General features: G+C 44.5%; 1 protein-coding gene across 2 annotated transcripts in view; it reads right to left on the reverse strand.

The window, feature by feature from the left end:
- Positions 1-24,338, reverse strand: part of SYT13 (synaptotagmin 13) — a 41,226-nt gene that overhangs the window by 2,174 nt on the left and 14,714 nt on the right. The window contains exon 6 of one of the 2 annotated variants that reach the window (XM_030200825.1): positions 22,700-23,858. The exons of the other annotated variant lie outside the window; for it this stretch is intronic. Coding sequence (XP_030056685.1) covers positions 23,551-23,858 — 308 coding nt within the window. The 3' untranslated portion in view covers positions 22,700-23,550. Of the gene's footprint in view, positions 1-22,699; positions 23,859-24,338 lie in introns of those variants that run through there. 2 annotated transcript variants of the gene reach the window in all.

Consider the following 24,338-nt stretch of genomic DNA (forward strand, 5'->3'; position numbering starts at 1 on the left):
GTCCACAGCAATACACCAAAAACTGAGCACAACATAAAAAAATTTTCTATAATTTATTGGATTTTATTTTAAAAAAATAATTATATATATATGAATAATGAGAGTGATAATTTTTGTTTAAAATTGTTTTGAAGGTTTCTGTTATATTTATTATGTTTTCTTAATTGTCAGATATTTTTCATTCTAATTAAAAACATTTTAACATTTGTAAAAACTTAAGGGATCGTTTACTAAGCCATGGTAGCATTTTTAGTTTGCAGTAGAAATCAGCTAGCGGTAAATGCCGAGACACTCATAGGAATATAACGGGCATCTCGGCATTTACCGCCAGCTCTTTTCTACCGCAAGCTAAAAGCGCTACCGCGGCTTAGTTAAAAACCCCCTTAATGCATATTAATTGACTTATGGGCCCTTTTAATAAGGCACAGTAGGCCAGATGGGGTCCTTTTACAAAGGCGTGCTGAAAAGTGGCTTACGATAGTGTAGGCGCGGGTTTTGGTCGCGAGCAGAATCATTTTTCACGCACCTGTAAAAAAAGGCCTCCCCCCCCACCCCCCGAAAATGGATATGTGGTAAAATCAAAATTGCCGCGCGTCCATTTTGGGGTCTCTGACCTTATTGCCAGCTATAGACCTAGCATAAAGAATTTGGGCGGTAAGGACCTACGCGTGTCAGATGCCACTTGGCACACATCTGAAAATAAAAATTATTTTTCAGATGCGCTTAGCGGACGCACGCCAAAAATTGAAATTACCACAAGAGTTACGCAGTAGTTGGGCGGTAAGTCCATTTTGGCGTGTGTTGGCACGTAGGCGCCTATGCGGCGTAGTTAAAGGGGCTATATGTGTGCTAACAGGGGACTACCGTGGGACACACTGAGGCATCTCACGGTAGTTTCCCACTCAGCATATGCTAATTCCACTCTGAAAAATATTTTGTATTTTCCAGTGCAGGAGGTGTGCCCTTGGGCAGAGAGTAGGCCTGCCTGCACTAATCAAGTAACGTGGGTACATTATCGCACGCTATCCAACTACCACGGGACAGGGCCACCGAGGGGGGGGGCAGGGGGGACAAAATTCCCTGGGCCTGGGCCTCCAAGGGGGGCCCGGTGCCGGGGTCTCTATCCTCCTGCTCCCAGGCCACTGGCGCTGCAGTCCCAGGTCTCACCTGCCTGTCCTTGGCTCCGTCGGTGGCCCCCTTCTGTCTGCCACTGGGCCCCCTGCATTTGGAAAAGGGAGAGTCTCTAGTTGGCAGTGCAGTGCCTCGCGTCAGAGAGCGGCGGATCGCCTCTGGCCTTCCCTCACTGTGTCCCGCCCTCGTCTGATGTAACTTCCTGTTTCTGCGAGGGCGGGGCACAGTAAGGGAGGGCCCGAAGGGAGGCGATCTGCCGCTTTCACACAGAGGTGAGGCGCTGCCGATTTGAATGTAGGGGGCCCGGTGGCGGACGGAGGGGGGCTGTCGACAGGGGTGGGTGGGTGGGTGGGTGGAGATTGGGGACTGCGACGCCGGCAGCCTGAGAGCAGGAGAGGGAGGCGACAGTGGTAGCAATTGGGGGTGGCAGCGGCGGGGTCCCGGGGGCGGCCTTGCTCCGGGCCTGGCTCAGTCTCTCGGCGGCCCTGCCACGGGAGTAGCTCGGGAGCCTTTACCACCTCCTAAATAGATGACAGAAAGGGCTCCTGCAGTAATGGCAATGTGCTGATGGGGAAATTAGCACATGGCCATTACAATAAAATATAACATGGTGGCCATTTTACCACCAGGCTAAAAGTGGCCGCAGTACTCAGAAAATCCATTTACTGACACCAGTGCAAGCCACTTTTTAGCACAGCTGGGTAACGGACCCCTTAATGCACATTAATTCATAAGTTAATATGTGTTAAATTGAATTAAGATACACTACGTTTTTAAAGGCACCCTAACAAGCCAAATACACCCTGATGGATATAGATCTCTATTCTGAAATAGAGGGTGATATTCAGCCTACAGCAGTCAGTAGTTTTTAAGCTACTGACAGCCATGGGCTGGGTTAAGCCCTGATATTCAATGCCAGGCCATATCCGGATAAGTTCAGTCTCCTGAAATTTAACCAGGCACCAGCTGATATTCAGACAGTGCCCAGTTAGCTTAGGGGATAAAGTTTAGGACAGCCTAGTTCAACCCTTTTGAATATCGGGACCATAGAATTCTGAGATGCAACAATAAGATTTATCAATACTGCTATAGACATGTGAGCTATCCCAGTGTTAAGTGTGATATCTTCAGTTCAGAGAAGCTCTTTGTAGTTCCAGGGCTGCTAGAGTACTTTGTCAGGTTTCTGAATATTTCAGACTGCTACATAGAATTCCTATTCTGACAGACACAACTTACAAATCCGGTGCCTCAGGAGGGTTGCTTCCCCCATGAAATACAATATCAACATGTCTCTCCCCCTTTTCAGAGAAAAGAGTAGGTGAGGAAGGGATTCCAGGGAAAAGATTAATGGACCTGTCCAGTTTTAGGAAAGGATGCAAAGGTGGCACCTTGGTGTGTATTACTTCTCTGGATCGTCCCCTGTCAGTTACCATGGAAACCTCTGTCATCCATGTATCAAAATCTATCTTCCCGCCTCAGGTGATGTGATGTCTGGCAGTCTGGCTTTGCAGGATGTGAGAAATTATAAGCATGTGCCCTGTGCATTAATCAAACTCCAGGAAAGCCACTGTCTAATGTCAGCCGCAACCTGGCCTTTGTATGCTGTTTTCACAGTGCAATAATTTGGCTGTGGAAGCAAGGAATTAAAATATAATGTGTGCATGGCTACTCAGTTTACTATTTTTACATCCATCCTCTCGTGAGTAGATGGACAATTAGGAGTTTTTGCTTGAGGTGTGTGGCCACACAGAGGGGTTCTGTCCTGCTCCTTTTGGACCTCCAGATCAATTGGAACTGGCCTAATTTAGTAAAGGGCAATGAGTCCTCATTTTCCTCCATACAGCTCGAACTTATCATATGTGTGTCTGTAAACCACTGCATACACCTTGTGTTACATACCTTCTCCCCCAACATACCCAGTCCAGTCATTGCAGAAATGGTCCTCAGCCAGGACCAGGCTCAAGGGCTCCTTCGGGAACCAATCTCCGAGCCAAATGAACCACGTAACTACACCTTTGCAACATTTTAAGATCTGTTTCTAGGCCTAAAATGTTCTCATATATTTGTAACTACCTTCAAATGTTAATAATTCCTTAGAGCACCAAGTGTGCTTTAATTTATAAATGAGTACATCCTGCACCTGTGCTAGTCTGTAACATATAGTAGATGATGGCAGATAAAGACCTGTACCATCCATCCAGTCTACCCAAGAAGGTAGACTCATTACATATGGTATATGATACCTGATCTTGATTTGTCCTTGCTATTTTCAGGGCATAGACAGTAGAGGTCTGCCCAGAACTGTCCTTGTTCTAAAATGTCTGAAGTTAACATCAAAGCCCCTGCAAAGCTCCACTCCAGCCCATCCAAATCTATCCAGCCACGATCAGGGCACAGACCGTAGAAGTCTGCCCAGCACTGATTTTGCTTCCCAATTACTGATGTTGCCACCTAATTTCTGCTAAGCTTCTGTAGATTCATTCCGTCTAAATAGGATTCTAGAGACAGTTTCAGTTTAAAACTATGGGGAAAAGCGTTGTACACTATGGAAACTAGTTTATAATGCTTGCTTCTCTCTTTTATTTTTAATTTCTTTCTAAACTAGGCCCCATTGTGCCTTCTAGAGACTATCTCTGTTAATGCTGTGACAAAAAAATTCAAGTTTTAAAACTATGGGGGATAAGGGTATGGAGACTAGCTAATAAAGTTTGCTTTTTTTTTTTAAATTCTATGTTTATCAGTATCCTACAATTCCTTTTTTAGACCCAATCTTTAAGTTGCCAAGCACAGAGCAAAATAATGTCACTTACCAGAAAAATGTCCTCTTGTCTCATTACTTCTCAGAAAGGACAATGATAGGAATGTAAACTTTGAATGCATTCTTTTGTACGCCACCTATCTAAGGCAATCGAGGATGAAGTGAATAGCTTTAATGGTGGGACATCTAACCACTAGGCTACATCATATTTTACATAACCCTATGTCTCGATCATCTCTACGGAATCTATTGGAGGACTGCCTGTTAATGGATGAGTGTGAAATATCTATTGCCATATAGGTCCTTAATTAGGAATGAGATCACTGAAACCACCCCGTCATTTCCACCATGATGTTATTCCCTTATGTAAAGCCCCACTGCAAATAGCAATGTAGCATTCGGAAACATCTGTCATATACCTGCCACTCAACCTTCTTCTCCCTCTCACCTCTTGTCTCCATACAGACAGAGGACCTGAGAAAAATGGGGCATTATCTGCACTGAAGGAAGGCAAACTACCTCCGGAGGATGAGGCGCAAAATGCAGGCTGAGCTAGGTGAGTAATATTGCAATGTCACATGCACTCTCCACTTTGTGGTTATATTATGCACCTCACTCCCCCAAAACACCACTGATATCAAACACTTCATCAATGGCCTGGTCCCAACCCCAGGAGAATATCCAGCGGACCGAACATGGTCCAACTTCGCCCCCCTTTCGATCGAAACAATTAGCCATGCGATCCGCAGGTTCTCCAAGACTCACTGCAAACTGGACACCTCTCCCAGCTACCTATTAAAATCCGTCCCTAACCGCTTCATAACAGACCTCACAACCCACCTAACTTCATGCTACAACAAGGTCTCTTCCCTAAAGAAAATGGTAACATCCTACTCACCCCTATATCAAAGGATACCAAGAAAAATATAAAAGAACTCACCAACTACCGACCAGTAGCTTCCATCCCACTAGCAATCAAACTAATGGAAAGTATGGTAACCATTCAACTCACGGACTACATAAACCAATTCTCAATATGAATCACAATCTGGCTTTCGCCCCCTCCATAGCACCAAAACAGTACTTACCACCCTCCTAGCCAAATTCAAGCAGGAAATAGCAACAGGTAAAAGCATACTTCTCCAATTCGACATGTCTAGCACATTCGAAATAGTAAGCCATAATATACTATTAAGACTCCTAGACTACGGACATCTAGTAGCGCTATAGAAATGATAAGTAGTAGTAGTAGTTCTGAATTTGGTGCACACTGAAAACACGCAGTAGGTGCTTACCTGGCCTTACATGGATTTAGTGAAGGGAAATCTTGCCTCACCAATCTACTACATTTCTTTGAAGGGGTGAACAAACATGTGGATAAAGGTGAGCCGGTTGATATTGTGTATCTGGATTTTCAGAAGGCGTTTGACAAAGTACCTCATGAAAGACTCCAGAGGAAATTGGAGAGTCATGGGATAGGAGGTAGTGTTCTATTGTGGTTTAAAAACTGGTTAAAAGATAGAAAACAGAGAGTAGGGTTAAATGGTCATTATTCTCAATGGAGAAGGGTAGTTAGTTGGGTTCCCCAGGGGTCTGTGCTAGGACCGCTACTTTGTAACATATTTATAAATGACCTAGAGATGGGAGTAACTAATTAGGTGATTAAATTTGCTGATGACACAAAGGTATTCAAAGTCGTTAAATCGCGGGAAGATTGTGAAAAATTACAAGAGGACCTTATGAGACTGGGCGTCTAAATGGCTGATGACGTTTAATTTGAGCAAGTGCAAAGTGATGCATGTGGGAAACAGGAACCCGAATTATAGCTACATCATGCAAGGTTCCACATTAGGAGTCATGAACCAAGAAAGGGATCTAGGTGTCATTGTTGATGATACGTTGAAACCTTCTGCTCAGTGTGCTGCTGCGGCTAAGAAAGCAAATAGAATGTTAGGTATTATTAAGAAAGGAATGGAAAACAAAAATGAGGATGTTATAATGCCTGTGTGACCGCACCTCGAATATTGTGTTAAATTCTGGTCGCCGTATCTCAAAAAAGATATAGTGGAATTAGAAAAGGTGCAGAGAAGGACGACGAAAATGATAAAGGGGATGGGACAACTTCCCTATGAGGAAAGGCTAAAGCGGCTAGGGCTCTTCAACTTGGAGAAAAGGCGGCTGAGGGGAGATATGATAGAGGTCTATAAAATAATGAGTAAAGTTGAACGGGTAGATGTGAAGCGTCTGTTTACGCTTTCCAAAAATACTAGGTCTAGGGGGCATGAAGCTATAATGTAGTAAATTTAAAACGAATCGGAGAAAATGTTTCTTCACTCAACGTGTAATTAAACTCTGGAATGCATTGCCAGAGAATGTGGTAAAGGCGGTTAGCTTAGCGGAGTTTAAAAAAGATTTGGACAGCTTCCTAAAGGAAAAGTCCATAGACCATTATTAAATGGAGTTGGGGAAAATCCACTATTTCTGGGATAAGCAATATAAAATGTTTTGTACTTTTTTGGGATCTTGCCAGGTATTTGTGATCTGGATTGGCCACTGTTGGAAACAGGATGCTGGACTTGATGGACCTTTGGTCTTTCCCAGTATGGCAATACTTATGTACTTATGGCAGTAAATGGCAGTGGGCACATGATGCATGCCTACCGCCCAGTAGCATATGAGACCTTACTGCTAAGTCAATGGGTGGTAGTAAGTTCTCAGGCCAAAAATGGACGCGCGCTGGGTTTTATTTTACAGAGGAGCCCGGCAGCAGTGCCTGCTCCTAATGCATGCGCTGGGTTTTACTTTGCCGCAGGTCCATTTTCAGGCACCTTAAAAAAATGGAAAAGAAATCCATATTCTGACAGTAAAGGGGGTTTAAAAAAAAAGTGCAAATAAGATATTAAAGGGAAAAATATCATCATTCCAGCACTAGAATGGAATGCTGGCAGGGAGGGGTAGAGGCAAAGGAGTTTAGAGGAAGGAGAAATATATCGGTTTATACATATTGATTAAAGTTTAAGGGCCTCTTTTAGAATGCTGTAGTAAAAGGAGCCCTGTGGTAGCATTGGAACGTGGATTTGTCAAGACCCTCTTGTAAAGCAGTGGGTAAAAGACTTTTAAAAAAAAAAGGAAATGGCCATGTGGTAAGGGAACCACTTTCCACACAGCCATTTCCCAGGGTAGCCTTTACCACTACCCATTTAGGATGTGGTAAGGGCTCCCACGCAAACCTGGCGGTAACCAGGCAGCACACAGGGCTGCCCAATTACCGCCGGGTAAGCCCCCAGCGCTGGAAATGGCATGAATTGGGGGCAGGCACTGCTGTCAGGCTGCTTTGTAAAATCAAATCTCAAATGCATCTTGGAATAGGGAAATCTTCAGCCTTTGTTTGAAATTTTGGCGGGAGTATTCTAGTCACAAAGGTATAGGCAAGGAGTTCCAAAAGGTGAGGTACGATGCTAAACATTTTATATCCCACCATTCTAAACTCATACATCACTGTTATCAACATCTGAAAGGGAATAGATATTTGATGTTGTACATTTCTGAGACCCAGGACTTCGTGGCAGGGGACTTTGTATCTGTCAATGCTTTCACATTCTTTTTACTCTTCCTTTTCTCCCATGTTGCTCTCTCTCTCTCTCTCTCTCCAACATAGATGCTTCCTATTAGCACTTTAGATTACCTGTGGGTTATCTATAATATGCAAATATACATAATTCCTTCTAACAGATCACCCACCTCACTGAGTAAACAGCAAGCTGTGCCAGCTCACATATTGACTCTGCCTATGAAGGGCTGCCATCTCTGTGTGCCTGCCACACAAGCACTCTGCAGGCTAGCATTAATCTCCAAATAATTTGATTTATTTCTCAAACTAGAATGGGAGAGGGAGAGGGAGAATAAGAGGGCCAAAGTGCAATGAAGAGGAATGTGAAGTAGGATCTGCTGCTTTGTTACAATGGATCATTTCTTAGAACTGTCAACTGAAAGTGTAGTATCTAAATATTTAAAGCAAAAGGGCCTTTCAGAAAAAGGGCTTTTTACATTTTCTGGGAAGCTGCTGATCCAACCCCCCCCCCCCCCCCAAAAAAAAAAAAAACCAAAACAAAACATTAAAACTTCATGTTGAATTGAAATGAAAACACCTTTGGCTGCAGCTCTTAAACATGTTCCACTGAAAATACTGAATTATTCCCAACTCATATTGAGAATATTAAGCATTTCACAATAAGACTAATTAAAAGTTGTGCATTTAGGTTTTTTAAAATTTTATATAGACCACCCTGATGTTCTTCAAGGAAATGTGGTCTATCAAATTAATAAATATACAGTGCAATCCGCTTAAGTGCAAGGGTCTGGGACCATAGAAATACATGCAGTTAACCGGAGCGTGCACTTAAACATTGTGACCCAAAAAAGAAGCTTGACATCTGATAAACATATGTACAGTACTGTTTATTATATGTACAGTATACAGTCTCCGTTAACTGACGTTAGGCTTACTTGAAGTAATCAGTCATAGTCCTCTGTACACTCTTGCGTCTGTGAGTTCCATAGACTACGTCTGTCAGACGGTAAAACTGTCATAGCACTGACATCCAGTGGCCTCCAGATATGCCCGCATGGTGTTGAGACTCTCCAGCGCTCTTGCAAAAGTGACAGGAGATTGTCAAATTTTGTCAGCAAGTGCCTCGCTGCCCATTTCATCATCTGTTTCATCATCAGCCGTTGCCTGCGTGTAGGCGCATATCTGGACATCAGTGCTGTCGTCAGCTGCTTGTAGATCGTAATCAACAGCTACATAGTAATGAAACTCCTCTTCAGCAACACCGGCTGGGATGTCAATAGCCTGTTCATCTGACGCGTTTGCAACAGCTGCATCTGTTTCGTCCCTCTCCACATCCTTAACAAAGCTTGCCCGCTTGTAGCAGTTCACAATGGTTGCCTGTGTAACATGATTCCAGGCTTCTTTCTGCATATGTAGGGAATCCAACAGTGATAGATTACAAGTCAGTTCAACAGTATGTTTATCCTTGCCAGTCTGGTCATCCACAACGCTCATCAGACGACGTAGCACAAGAGCCCGATAATGTTGTTTGAAATTGGCTATTATGCCCTGATCCATAGGTTGGATCAGAGAGGTAGTGTTTGTGGCAGGAAGACCACCTTGACGTTAGACAGCCTGACATCATCCCTGTGTGCAGCACAATTATCACAAAGCAACAAAATCTGATGCCTTTGTGCCCTCATTCTAGTGTCTAACATCTTTAGCTACTGCTTCCAAATTTCCCCAGTCATCCATGAATTTGCATTAGCCTCGTATGACACAGGAAGTCGCTTAACTTTCTTGAAGCAACGGGGCTGTTTGCTCTTTCCAATGACGAGGGGTTCCAACTTCTCATTCCCATCCATATTGCAGCAAAGGAGGATCGTCAGTTGGTCCTTCGACGTTTTACTTCCTGTACATTCGGCATGCTTGATTGCAAGTGTTCCATCAGGAATCGCTCGCCAGTAGAGTCCGTTTTCATCAGCATTGAAAATGTCACGAGGTGCAAACTTGTTCAAGATGGTAGGAAGGACTGAAACAACCCAATTTTCAGCACCAAAGTCATCAGCGTTTTGTTTTTCACCATGCTGTTTCTTGAATTTTAATGTTGTTCCTCTCCTTCCATCTTTCCAACCATCCAACAGTGGCTTTGAATTTAGTTAGTCCAAGATTTTCAGCTAGCTGATTAGCTTTCTCCATAAGCAGTGGACCACTGACAGGAAACTGTCTGCTCCTGACTTGAGAAAACCACCGAAGAAGAGCATCTTCAACCTCCTCAGCTTTTCCCGCCTGTTTTCGTTTCCTGCGTGGATCTGTATTGTTTTGCCAGTCTTTCAGAAGCTGATCTTTCTGCTTCAAGATACGTGAAATTTGACTGGGATTGACACCATATTCTTTAGCAATAGATGCTTGACTTTGTTTTCTAATTTTTTAAGAACTTGTATTCGTTCAGCCGGTGTTAAAGTCTTACAGTTGCGCGACGACAACCCCAGTGTACACTCTAACAACATTCTTTCACTTATTCTGCCTGTGGCAGCTAAAAGGGCGGTAAATTTGAAATCTCATTGGTTGTCGCGCCAATCGGTTTCCATATTCCGTGCACGCGCTTATGCGGAGTCTTTCCTGCAGAGAAGCGGTCTTAAACCATGTATACAAGTGAATCTTGCACTTATCAGTGGTGCGCTAAACCAAAGTTTGTCCCCATAGAAATTGATGGCGCCAAAAACAGGACCGAAGAACGGCATGCAGTTAAACAGAGCATGCACTTATCCGACATGCACTTAAATGGACTGAACTATAACTGTGGATGTTAAATTAGATTTTATCATTTATTAAATTTGATATACCACTCAACGGTGTACTTATCTTATAAGGCACCAGGGGCAGAGTACACCCACCCGGGCAGTACAAACCCCCTGTCCTCCAAGCAAGGGGGAGCGAGGAGTAGGTGTGCACTGTCTGGTCTGCTGGTCTACTGCCCTCACAGATGTCAACTTCCTGTTCTAGGGCAGGGGACCATCACAGCTGACAGTGCACGCCTGCTCTGTGCACCCCCTCACTGCTTGTACCCAGGGAGGATCACCCTCACTACCCCATCCTAGGTAGTGGAGGAGTAGCCTAGCGGTTAATGCAGCGGACTTCGGTCCTGGGGAACTGAGATCGATTCCCGCTGCAGCTCCTTGTGACTCTGGGTAAAGTCACTTAACCCTCCGTTGCCCCAAATAGATCGCTTTGGATGTGGTTGCAAAAACTGTAGAAAAGCGGTACTCTAGAGATACTACATCTTTCGTCAGACAAGTCAAATTTAATTATAATTAAAAGAAATTTAAAAAGAGAATTCCATAAAATAATAGGACAGGATCATTCTTACTAAAAGAAAAGAGGAGAGAACCATTCAAACTGATTGAACTCACTGTCAGGTCCTCCAACCAGATTCTTCATTAAAATATTCAATAATTGCAAAAAGCTTGGGGGAGGTGTAAAAGGTTTTTTAAAAAACTCCAAGGGCAGTATTAGGCACCATTGAGAAAATAATTACATTTTAACAGCTGTCTAATAGTGATGTGATCTACTGGTGCATCTCTCACAAGGATTTAGAACATTATTCATAATTAGATTAATATGACAACACCAGATTTGTCTAATGGGTGCAAGAAATGGTTCTCTGGATGCAAACAGAAAGATTGAATGTGAATTAGAACATCAAAAAGTTGTGAAAGTCTGAAAATGAATCTTTAACACATGAAGGACAAAAGCTCTACAGAGCACATACACTACAGAACAGACTAAATCAAATACAAATCAGGATGAAAAGACCTTGTGCACAGGGTGTGAGCATAGGAATGGAGGTCACAGTATATGTAGTTCAATAACTACAATGCAAAAGAAAATGTGAAGTCCAATTCTGAGATCACAGGTCAATAAAACTGGTTGGTAATTGCACATCAACCTCCGATGCCCAAAGAAAAACATAATCATCGTCTAACCTAGACCCTGATTTTGTTAGTAATCACAGGCTTCTAATGAATGTTTTCCAATACTAATGATGAAGTGAGGTCTGAATAGCTTGTAACTTCACATAAACATTTTCCTAGTTGTAGAGCACTTTTGCAAAACTCAGTCTATTTTTTGTCAGTTTTGAGCTATGTTATGCGATTAATTTCGTTCATCAAGGGAAGATTCATTTATTGTAGCTTACTCCTGTCCTAAAACTCACTAAGCTATAGCAAACGAATCTTGCCTTGATGAATAGAGAGGTGTGGTAGCCGTGTTAGTCCACTTTTAAAGGTAATCAATAGAAATTAAATAAAACATGGAAAAGAAAATAAGATGATACCTTTTTATTGGACATAACTTAATACATTTCTAATCAAGAAATGTATTAAGTTATGTCCAATAAAAAAGGTATCATCTTATTTTCTTTTCCATGTTTTATTTTGTTTGATTTCTATTGATTGCCTTGATGAATGAAATTAATCACCTAACTCAAAACTGACAAAACAAGTAGACTGAATGAGATTTGGAAAAGTGCTCTTCAGTTGTGTTTTCATTTTGAAAAGGCCTGGCAAGTATATTTGGAGGCATATTTTCAAAGTACTTAGATTTAAAAAATTAAATAGTAAGTTTGTGTTTTGAAAATGAGCCCCAAAGTCATTGAAGCTAGGCAAACGTTTTCCAGGTGTTGGCTTGAGATACGGAGAGGCTGCAGATCATTGTTATGTTCCAATAAAATAGCTTTAAAGGTACAACAGTGTGAGCACTTTGTGGTGATCATTGAGCTGTAAGCATGGTATAATTTTGTCCAGAACAACAGGGCCTTCTCTTTACCAGAACTTCAGAGGGAGCTATTTCCTTACCAACAGTCCCTTATTAGGGTACAGAACACTGTAATATGCCAAACCCAGAGTGCCAAGCATAAGAATATTATACTATAGTGCACCAACCCCACAGCATTCCCAAAGGGTTATTGTTCTATAACGTAACAAATCTAAAGTGTGGCTTATAGTGTTTCGTAGACAGACCATTACCATATGAAGAGTGCTTTAGACTGTGCTAGAATTGGAGCATTTGTTCATAAGGGTCACATTTCTGTTACAGACTTTCGTTTCAAACCATATGGTTCACACCAGAGCCACACCCATGACATCTCCTACCACAGTGGAACTGTAAGAACATTATCCCAAGGTGAAAAGGGTGAAAATGAAAATGCCTGTGAAAAAATAGACCACATTATAAGTGATAAAAGCAGGATAATTATGTGCAAATATGGAGGAAAACAACAAGAACACAGATCATGAACATATTTGGTAAAGATGTGTGAGAATGTGCAAATAGAATAATGAATGAAATATGACATTCAGACACCTGTGGTGAAGCTGTGAAAGGTCAAACAACTGAACACTATCATACCTATAACACACTGCATTAGATATACACAATGAATTGGGATAGGTCGAAAAGTGCACAATGTGATGATAACCTAGAAAAGTATTAAGAATGTTAAACAAAAATAAAAGTAAAAAAGTATAGCATACATAATATTTATACAAAATCTAAGCAAAATGTCATGAACTGAATGAAAGTTTAAAGACATATATGAAACCTGTATTGATACACATGCACAATTCCACAGTATGAAAGAGCTAAGCCAACTTCACAGGTGTAGTGAGTCAAAGGGCAAACAAACAATACAAGTGTGGGGTAACAAATCGACCACAATGAAAATAAGTCCTTAGTTGCAAGAAAAACATAAACTGTGAAGCTTTACTGTTCAGTCTCATAAAATTTTGTTGCAATTGCAGACGGTGAGCCTGGGGGCGGATGAGCCCACAATAGTCATTCAGTTCCCTGTGGTAGCTGATGAGGAGAAGGTTCTGATGCTGCAGATTATCCAGCTTATTTTCGAAGGAGAAGGGCGTCCATCTTCCGACACAAATCAGGAGATGGGCGCCCTTCTCCTAAGGACGCCCAAATCGGCATAATCGAAAGCCGATTTTGGCCGTCCTCAACTGCTTTCCTTCGCAGGGATGGCCAAAGTTCAAGGGGCGTGTTGGCAGTGTACCAAAGGCGGGACGGGGGCGTGGTTAACAGATGGGCGCCCTTGGCCGATAATGGAAAAAAGAACGGTGTCCCTGACGAGCATTTGGCCGACTTTACTTGGTCTCTTTTTGCTCACGACCAAGCCTTGAAAAGGTGCCCGAACTGACTAGATGACCACCGGAGGGAATCGGGGATCACCTCCCCTTACTCCCCCAGTGGTCCTCTGATGTAATTTCCTTTTGGGTGGGCAGGACGCTGAGAGGGCAGGGAAGCAAAGGATGGAGTCGAGCCTGCCTACTTGCTGCTTTTTATATCGCCGCCCGCCAGTTCGCCGCTGCAACTTCAGTACTAGAGAGTAGAGTGGAAGTGAGCCAGCCTATCTAGTCCACTGTAAGGAAGGAAGCTATTTGGTAAATCTCTGTTTCCACTCCCCCGCGCAGCCGTCGCCGTTCACTCAAAACACAGCAAGCAAACCTGTGAGCTGCTGCATCCACGTTGTCGTTCTTTATTGTTGGTCCATCTTTAACAAGTCTAACACTGTTTTTGTTGGGTAGGCAGTGCCTTACAAGGTGGAGGAGAAAATAAATAATTGAATATCACAAAAACAACTTCAAAATTTATTGTAGCTAGTAGAAACAGCAATTATAAATTCTGTAGTTTGTGCTCATTTTTCTTTACTGTTATTCTATACAATTCAAATGGCCAGATTTCAGTGAGAATATTCTGTTTCCTGATGGGTTCATCTTAACTGTCTGGTTGTAATCTGCCTTGGGAAGCCTAGTGTTTATAAAGACGATGAAATATATTAAAATTAAATGGAAGTAGAATTAAACTGTCCTTTCATTGGGGCACATGGAATCACATCCTCATCTGTTTTTTAGGTTTACCCTGGACATGGATGGGAGGGGAGGGCAGGGGGGAGAGAGGAGAGTTGCTGGACATGGATGGATGGATGAGGGGAGGGAAGGAAAGACAGAGGAAGGAGATACACACGGATGGAGGGGAGGGTGAGAGGAAAAATGCTGTACATGGATGGAGGGGAGGGAAGACAGAGGAGGGAAGCCATCAGCGGTGCGTGCAGCAAGAGTACGGCCCCGCGCACATTTGTATTATGCTTTGCCAGGGAGGGGGAGGGAGGGACTGAGCGAGAGAACGAGATGCAGAGAACGGAAGAGCATGTAAGCTCACGGTTCCTCCAAGCTGCCAGTAGGAGAGAGTAAGAGAGAGAGAGATGGGAGATACTGCGAAGGGGGAGAGGGGGGAGATGCTGGTTAGAATGGGGAAGGGGATGGAAAGAAATAGGATGGGCAGGGGAGAGAGGAGAATTGCTGGACAACAGGGATTGATGGAGGGGACAGGGGAGAGAGGAAATGTGCTGGAGATGGATGGAGGAGAAGGCAGGGGAGAATGGAGAGTTGCTGGACATGGATGGATGGCGAGGAGGGCAGGGGAGAGAATAGAAATCGCTGGACATGGAGCGGAGGGCAGGGGAAGGAGGAGAATTGCTGGACATGGATGGATGGAGGGGAAAGGGAAGAGAGGAAATTTGCTGGTTATGGATGGCTGGAGGAGAGGGCAGGGGAGAATGGAGAGTTGCTGGACATGGATGGATGAATGGAGGAGGCAGGGGACAGAGGACATATGCTGGATATGGGTGGATGGAGGAGAGGGCAGGGGAGAATGGAGAGTTGCTGGATGGATGGATGGAGGGGAGAGACGTCAGGAAGGAGATGCACATGGATGGAGGGGAGGGAAGAGAGGAGAAATGCCGGACATGGATGGAGTGGAGGGCAGGGAAGAGAGGAGAAATGTTGGACAAGGATGGAGGGAAGGAAAGACAAAGGAAGGAGATGCACATGGATGGAGGGTAAGGGAGTGAGGAGAAATGCTGGACATGGATGGAGGGGAGGGAAGACAGGAAGTAGATGCACATGGATGGAGGGGAGTGAGGAGAAATGCTGGATATGGACGGAGGGCAAGCTGCTGAGTTTGGAACACGTTGAGGGCAGATACTGAAACTCGAGGAAGGATAGGGACAGGGCTACAGATGGTAGACAGGATGCATAAGGACACAGATGGTGGACATGGTGAGAAAAAAATATCAAATGGAAAGAAGACACTGCATAAAACAGAAGACACTAGGACCAAAGCGAATAGAAAAACTAAATGATCAGACAACAAAGGTAGAAAAAAGTATTTTATTCAGAATTTATTAATTGGAACATGTCAGCTTTTTGAAATGTGCATCTGTGATATTTTGCATGTAAGTTTCAATTTTTCTGGTATTGCTGCATGCTGAGTCTGACTTCTTGAGTTAACTTTCCAGTTCAGTATTTTGCCTTCATATTTTTTGATTTATAGTTCCTTGTGTCATGTCTGTTGTGCCATGTGTTTTTCATGTGTGATCAAGGTGCAGTATTCTGCTAGTGTGTAGTATTTGCAGCCTTTTTTGTTTTGCTTTTTTTTCATGAGGTGGTGTATTGGTGTTTTAGAGCCTGGTGTAATTACAGTTCTGCCTTTTCACTTATAATGTTGTAGCTCGTCCTGTCCTTGGAATTAGTGCTGTTATGGTTTAGTAAGGTTATGAGTGTGTTTTTGCACAAGTTTGTGTATGGTGTTTTGCAGTGGAGAGATTGTGTGTTGGCCTTATTGAGGTGGCACCAAAACATCAGAAAGGGTTTTAGAGCCTAAATCGTGACACACTACCTCTTGAAGGATCCACATATAGATCTTATGCATTTCTAAGGTCAACACTGGCATGGTATGGGAAAGGGGGTGGGGAAATACTACTGAAGAGGGAGTGCTGGGTAAGGAGGAAAGAAGGAAGGAATGGAGAAAGAGCTGGCTTGATATCTCATACATATGGTTATTCCCCCAAAAAGCCAGCTTTTTCCCTTCCTTCCTTCCTTCATAATAGCATATTCATTTGCATATATATATATATATATATACAGTGGTGGAAATAAGTATTTGATCCCTTGCTGATTTTGTAAGTTTGCCCACTGACAAAGACATGAGCAGCCCATAATTGAAGGGTAGGTTATTGGTAACAGTGAGAGATAGCACATCACAAATTAAATCCGGAAAATCACATTGTGGAAAGTATATGAATTTATTTGCATTCTGCAGAGGGAAATAAGTATTTGATCCCCCACCAACCAGTAAGAGATCTGGCCCCTACAGACCAGGTAGATGCTCCAAATCAACTCGTTACCTGCATGACAGACAGCTGTCGGCAATGGTCACCTGTATGAAAGACACCTGTCCACAGACTCAGTGAATCAGTCAGACTCTAACCTCTACAAAATGGCCAAGAGCAAGGAGCTGTCTAAGGATGTCAGGGACAAGATCATACACCTGCACAAGGCTGGAATGGGCTACAAAACCATCAGTAAGACGCTGGGCGAGAAGGAGACAACTGTTGGTGCCATAGTAAGAAAATGGAAGAAGTACAAAATGACTGTCAATCGACAAAGATCTGGGGCTCCACGCAAAATCTCACCTCGTGGGGTATCCTTGATCATGAGGAAGGTTAGAAATCAGCCTACAACTACAAGGGGGGAACTTGTCAATGATCTCAAGGCAGCTGGGACCACTGTCACCACGAAAACCATTGGTAACACATTACGACATAACGGATTGCAATCCTGCAGTGCCCGCAAGGTCCCCCTGCTCCGGAAGGCACATGTGACGGCCCGTCTGAAGTTTGCCAGTGAACACCTGGATGATGCCGAGAGTGATTGGGAGAAGGTGCTGTGGTCAGATGAGACAAAAATTGAGCTCTTTGGCATGAACTCAACTCGCCGTGTTTGGAGGAAGAGAAATGCTGCCTATGACCCAAAGAACACCGTCCCCACTGTCAAGCATGGAGGTGGAAATGTTATGTTTTGGGGGTGTTTCTCTGCTAAGGGCACAGGACTACTTCACCGCATCAATGGGAGAATGGATGGGGCCATGTACCGTACAATTCTGAGTGACAACCTCCTTCCCTCCGCCAGGGCCTTAAAAATGGGTCGTGGCTGGGTCTTCCAGCACGACAATGACCCAAAACATACAGCCAAGGCAACAAAGGAGTGGCTCAGGAAGAAGCACATTAGGGTCATGGAGTGGCCTAGCCAGTCACCAGACCTTAATCCCATTGAAAACTTATGGAGGGAGCTGAAGCTGCGAGTTGCCAAGCAACAGCCCAGAACTCTGCAAAGAGGAGTGGACCAAAATTCCTCCTGACATGTGTGCAAACCTCATCATCAACTACAGAAGACGTCTGACCGCTGTGCTTGCCAACAAGGGTTTTGCCACCAAGTATTAGGTCTTGTTTGCCAGAGGGATTAAATACTTATTTCCCTCTGCAGAATGCAAATAAATTCATATACTTTCCACAATGTGATTTTCCGGATTTAATTTGTGATGTGCTATCTCTCACTGTTACCAATAACCTACCCTTCAATTATGGGCTGCTCATGTCTTTGTCAGTGGGCAAACTTACAAAATCAGCAAGGGATCAAATACTTATTTCCACCACTGTATATATATGCAAATGAATATGCTAATATGCTCTGCCCCATCCTTTGCCCCCCCCAAATGAAACAGTCAAACTACGCCCATGACAGGAAGTGTAACAAGCAAGCAATACCTTAGTTTTTTTTTTGTTTTGTCTTTTAACAACAAAAATAGAAACAAGACACTGAGAATCAGAATATAAAGATCACTATCTTTTCTAGAGACAAACAACTCTTAAATCTTTAAATCATTTTTTTCCAAAAGACCTCCATTGGCAGTCAGTGGTACAATTCTCTGTTATCTTTTCCTGTTACTAAAGTAGGAAACTATAACCTTAAATCTAAACTGAAATATAGAGCATAAACAAAAGAATTAATTTAAGATACCATCTTGTTTCTAGAACAGCAGCATGAAACAAAACAACTTGTTGGTGCAGCTGTAGCATTCATCACTTGCACATTTCAAACAAAGGACATTTAAAAATAGTACAGTGTAAGCCCCCCTCCCCCATAAACACACACCTATTCCCCTTTTCCATGCTGCAGTTAAGGGAAGAGGAAAAAGAATTTCCTCAAATCCGCTCCAAGGCCCTCATGATCAAAAGCAAACTCTGGCGCTAGAGGCTGTTAACGCCATACTAGCGCCAGAGTTTGCAGCCAACCCATGATCAGAGCCCTCGAGCGCCTGAAACAGCGCACTCGAGGGCTCTCAGCGCAAGTAGCATGCAAATGGATGCTAAACAGGGCTTCTAGCGCAATTAGCTTGCAAATGCATGCTAATTGGCGCTTAATGCATTCATCTCCAATGATCAGCGACCAGCGCGCCAAAGATTGGGTCGCTGGCTGGAGCAAAATCAACGCCAGCTCTGAGCTGGCGTTAGATTTTGCGGATCATTGGGGAGGAATGGTGAGCCCTGTCCAGCATGCAGTTGCATGCTGGCAGGCCCCCCTTCCCCCCCCCAAGGCAAACTCGAACAGGGGGCTGGAGGTCCGGTGAGTCTCCAGCCCCCGAAACCCCCAGAAATCGTCGATCCATCAAGGGGGGGGGGGCTGGAGGTCCAGTGGGTCTCCAGCCCCCGAAACCCCCAGAAATCGTTCTTCCATCGACAGGGGGGGGGGGCTGGAGGTCCAGTGGGTCTCCAGTCCCCGAAACCCCCAGAAATCGTCGATCCATCAAGGGGGGGGGCTGGAGGTCCGGTGGGTCTCCAGCCCCCGAAACCCCCAGAAATCGTTCTTCCATCGACGGGGGGGGGGGGGGGGGCTGGTGGTCTGGTGGGTCTCCAGCCCCCGAAACCCCCAGAAATCGTTCTTCCATCCACCCCAAATCCTCCCCCCAGCGTTGTCTTTAAATTCCCTGGTGGTTCGTGGTGTCGTGACACCCCCTGGCCCCATCCCGGCCCCCTCCCGGCCCCTCTACCGTTCTGTTGGAGGAGGGACGCAGCCTGCCTGCCTGCCTCCCTCCTCTTCCAGTCAGTCGTAGCCCAAAATGGCGGCGCCCAGCACCGCCCACTGCATCCTGGGATGCACTGGGCGGGGCTGCAGACCATGTAAGGGAATTGCTCCCTTACATGGTCTGTAGCCACGCCCAGTGCATCCCAGGATGCAGTGGGCGGTGCTGGGCGCCGCCATTTTGGGCTACGACTGACTGGAAGAGGAGGGAGGCAGGCAGGCTGCGTCCCTCCTCCAACACAAGGTAGGGGGGCCGGGATGGGGCCAGGGGGGTGTCACGACACCACGGACCACCAGGGAATTTAAAGACAACGCTGGGGGGAGGATTTGGGGTGGGCTGGAGGTCCACCGGACCACCAGCCCCCCCCCCCCCCCCCCCCCCGTCGATGGAAGAACGATTTCTGGGGGTTTCGGGGGCTGGAGACCCACCAGACCTCCAGCCCCCCCCCTTGATGGATCGACGATTTCTGGGGGTTTCGGGGACTGGAGACCCACCTGACCTCCAGCCCCCCCCCCCCCCCCCCCCCCCGTCGATGGAAGAACGATTTCTGGGGGTTTCGGGGGCTGGAGACCCACCAATCCTCCAACCCCCAGCCCCCCCCCCCCCATCGCTGGGTGGGAGGGTGGGAGAGGGTTTGGCCGGCGGCGGCAGCCACGACGTTTTCTGGAGGTTTGGGGGGGGGGGCTCGTTGTTCAGGCCTCGGGCCAGGCTGTTTGACAGGTTTGGGCTTTTGACAGCCCAGACCTGTCAAACAAGTGCGGGAGGATTGTGCTGCGCGCATGCTCGGGCGCAATTCTCCCGCACTTCAACATGATAATCAAAGATAATAGCGCTGCTTAGATTAGCATGCATTATCTTTGATCATCGATGCAGAAAAGCCCTGCGCTGTCCTGGCTCTATTTTTAGGGCGCTGTTTGGAACAGCGCAGGGCTTTTGATCATCTGGGCCCAAGTGAGATGTTAGTCAAGCCAGAACAAATGACAGTATACAGTCCATTAGCAGATTTAAAATTAGGAGGAAAGGTCACAAATTAGACAATACCATAACAAAACTGCACCACATTAGTACTTTCACTTATTAAATAAATTAAAATGATGCAATTTACATGTCACATAATCCCAATTATTGAAGCTTAAATGACAAGAAAGAAAGAAGGCCTTTTTCTTTTCAAGCAATTTCGTTAAATCAATCTCTGCAATTTTACAAATCTCTCTGGCTCTTATTAGCCCTAGAAACAAATCAAAGCCCCTGTTTGTCAGAGACAAGTAAATTCAATGAATATACAATATTTGCAACTCAAGTTACCATACACACACACACACACTCACACGCAAATATTCTACATTATGAGGTCCTAGGAAGCAATCCTATGTTACTATGGTAGAAACAGGGTTTTCATTAGACAGAAGAATTATATAGCACCCATAAACCAGATGGTTTCCCATCCAGCAGTTCATTATAAAAAAAAGTCAAATTCTTAAAAATTTTAAATGCAGTTTGAGTTCTTTTCTATACAAACTGGCATAAGCATTCACAGAAATAAACCCACCTTTTTTTTCTCTCTCTCTCTTTTACCATAACTGAATTTATCTGCAAAGCAATGCAAAGAATTCAACAACTGATTCATGTCTATCTGTGTGGGATTGTGTGCTAATTCAAATCCACTGCCTTCTTTTTATTTCCGTCCCACCACTGTAGCAGGAGACAGAACAGCACTGACTAGCTGGACTTGCTCCTCATAAGTGGGAGGAGCACTCAATGCCAGTAACAGTGGGAGAAAAGTTTGCCCCGGGGCTGACTTTCCCTTTTCACTAAATGACATAGAAAGCTGTTGGATTTTATCTTCCAACTTTCTAACTTTATCTCCTTCCTCAGGCTGGAACTTAGACATTATCTTATGTACTCACTCTGCTGTTCCCCAGTATCTCTCCACACTCGTCCTTCCCTACACCCCTTCCCGTGCACTCCGCTCCATGGATAAATCCTTCTTATCTGTTCCCTTCTCCACTACTGCCAACTCCAGACTTCGCGCCTTCTGTCTCGCTGCACCCTACGCCTGGAATAAACTTCCTGAGCCCCTACGTCTTGCCCCATCCTTGGCCACCTTTAAATCTAGACTGAAAGCCCACCTCTTTAACATTGCTTTTGACTCGTAACCACTTGTAACGACTCGCCTCCACCTACCCTCCTCTCTTCCTTCCCGTTCACATTGATTGATTTGCTTACTTTATTTATTTTTTGTCTATTAGATTGTAAACTCTTTGAGCAGGGACTGTCTTTCTTCTATGTTTGTGCAGCGCTGCATATGCCTTGTAGCGCTATAGAAATGCTAAATAGTAGTAGTAGTAATCTTATACCTTTCCTGTGCTGTCTCTTGCCACCAGCACAAAGTCTGCCAGTCATGGATTTTCCAATACTTTGAATGGCACCCTGATTGTAACTGAGTCACTAAATTACCCTCAGTACTCCGATGTCTTCAAGGGAGGGGAAAGGTTGCTCTCTTGCCACGGTTCTTTATCATTACACCAATTGGGCAGCCACCTTTACTCGTGGCTTCCCCTATTATCCTGTAACAATTCCTTATCATTATGTTCTTTTGAACAACAAGAACTCATGGTCCTACCTGAGTGCTGAGGGGGCGGTGGCACAGGCTGGGTTGACGGACGAATGGAGAGTCCCACTGCCAACATACACACCTCATCCTTCTAAGCAGGCAGAGAGGTGGGTGCTGACGGCACCTCTGAATCAGACTGTACAGCCCCGCACCCCTGATACATTTGTTTTTCAAGCTTATGAACAGTATCTCTTAACTCTTGTATATTGTTCTGCTCCATTTTCGCATTCTCTTCACGGGCCATATAGTTCCACCAAGAGACTATGATCCTCTCATGACTAGTGTGTGGCTATCCTAACTTGGACAATACCACCTGGTATCAATTTATCTGGGACAAAACTGCCCCCGACAGAAACTGCAAAGCAGTATTACCACTAGTCATACAGTGCCACCTGGCAAGTGGCTCCAGTGCCTGTTTGCCATTACGGTGCAGCATCTTATTGCTAGGACTCTTTGATTTATTGGCAATATCATCTGTTTTCTTTTGACACTCTTCATTCTGTGTCTGACACTTTCTGCAGTGCTAACACATTTTCTCAAGGAATTCTCCATAGTCTTTACTTACCCTACAGGTGGTTCCATCGTACAGACGCTGGGCTCCGAAATCCAAATTCTGTGGTCCGGTTCTGGTCTGGGTACCCAATATCTGTACCCTCGGCTCTAGTGTTTCGGAGCCCAAGGTCTGTGCGAGAGGAAAGAATAAGCCAGACACCAAAATAGATATATAGCTAAAGCTTTAGGAGAAGCAGCTGCACAGCCACAAAAGCCAGCAGCCTTGCTCAACGGACTTCTGACTTCCCTTCTAAGCTCTAGCTTTTTATTAGCTACAATCAAGCATGACTGTACATTCCATACATGATTACAAATTTGGTGAACAATATATTTCTCTCTTTCTCACACATTGCTTGCAACATTTACAACCCACTTTATCTTCTTTGGCTATACTACATACACATTTCCTCCCTTATGCCTTTTTTGTTTTTCAAGTCCTGTATAGTGCATTCTGGTTCAGCAATTAGAAACAACAGATAATATACACAGCTTGTTCACTCCAAAGTTACAGCTCTCATCAAATGAAGAATTTAATAATTTTTCTTTATATAACTGGCAAAAAAATTCTCCATTTCTTCTTGGTCTCCTACTGGACCCCACTGACACAAATTCTCCACTTTCCCTTGGTCCTCTTCTGGCCCCCTTCCACAGGGTCATCTTTTCATATGAGGTGAGTGGTTCATTACAAGAAAGCAAATAAGATGGTTCTTCTAATAATGGGAGGCTCGCCTGGAGTTGACAAATATCGTGTTGATTGTGCTGAAACTACAGCTGCTTGTTTTTCATCTGTTCAGGGAAAGTAGTAGGAAAGGACGCCCATTAAAACTGAGTTTGTGTCACAAAGAAAATCTATTAATACTATGGTGGCAGTGACGTGTCCAAGATAACCAATCCAGTAGGGAAGTGCTTGACGAGGATGCCCACAGCCCAGAAAAGCAACTCCTTCACTTTCTGTGCTTACTGACAAAGCTTGTGCCACTTTGTTATCTGCCTGCGGGGATTCTTCATCATTTTTTGCCAGTGACTGCTTCCTGTGCCCTCATATTGAAGCCCAAGATAGCATCTGCCCAGAAGGCATGTCTGCCGGCTTCTAGTTTCCTGGCAAATCATTTCCAGCTCCACACTGGAAGCCTCCAACAACTCCTGAGGAAGCTCAAACATGGTCATCTCATTCCAGATGGGATTTATCTGCTTCCTGCTCTGCTTCGACTGCTTCTTCCTCACTTTCAGGTCTTGGTGCCAGAGGGTTATCTTCACTGACACATCTACAGCAAAGAACACACAGCAAGTACAAGGCTGATGCAAAGGCATTAAGTGCTAGGCAGGCATGCACAGAAGGAAGAGAAGAAATTCCCTGCTGGGCTGCACCAGTGGTGCATTGAGCCCAGAACCTTGTCTGTACCAGAGGCCAGACTGGGTCATGTGGAAGTAACAGCACATCCCTGTGGGGAAATCCATTCTCTACCCACTCTCTTCTCATCTCCTTTCTAGCTGGAGAATGGGCTTGTTAAAGGGGTTAAGTTAATAAAACCAGAAAAGTACCCTATAAATATACATGGCAGGTACAGTGCAATGCCAAAAACACCAGTCCAAACTTCATATACATATATGCACATACATACATATTCAGCTGGCAGAAGTCAGAGATCTTTTAACCACTTGTAATTTTATGCCTGGATGTTCAATGTCTGACCATATCCAGGCACTGGCATTGAATATCTGGGTATGTACAACCAGCCAGCACT

This window comes from Microcaecilia unicolor, chromosome 4 (assembly GCF_901765095.1).
Source record: "Microcaecilia unicolor chromosome 4, aMicUni1.1, whole genome shotgun sequence".
In the NCBI taxonomy this organism is placed as follows: domain Eukaryota; kingdom Metazoa; phylum Chordata; class Amphibia; order Gymnophiona; family Siphonopidae; genus Microcaecilia; species Microcaecilia unicolor.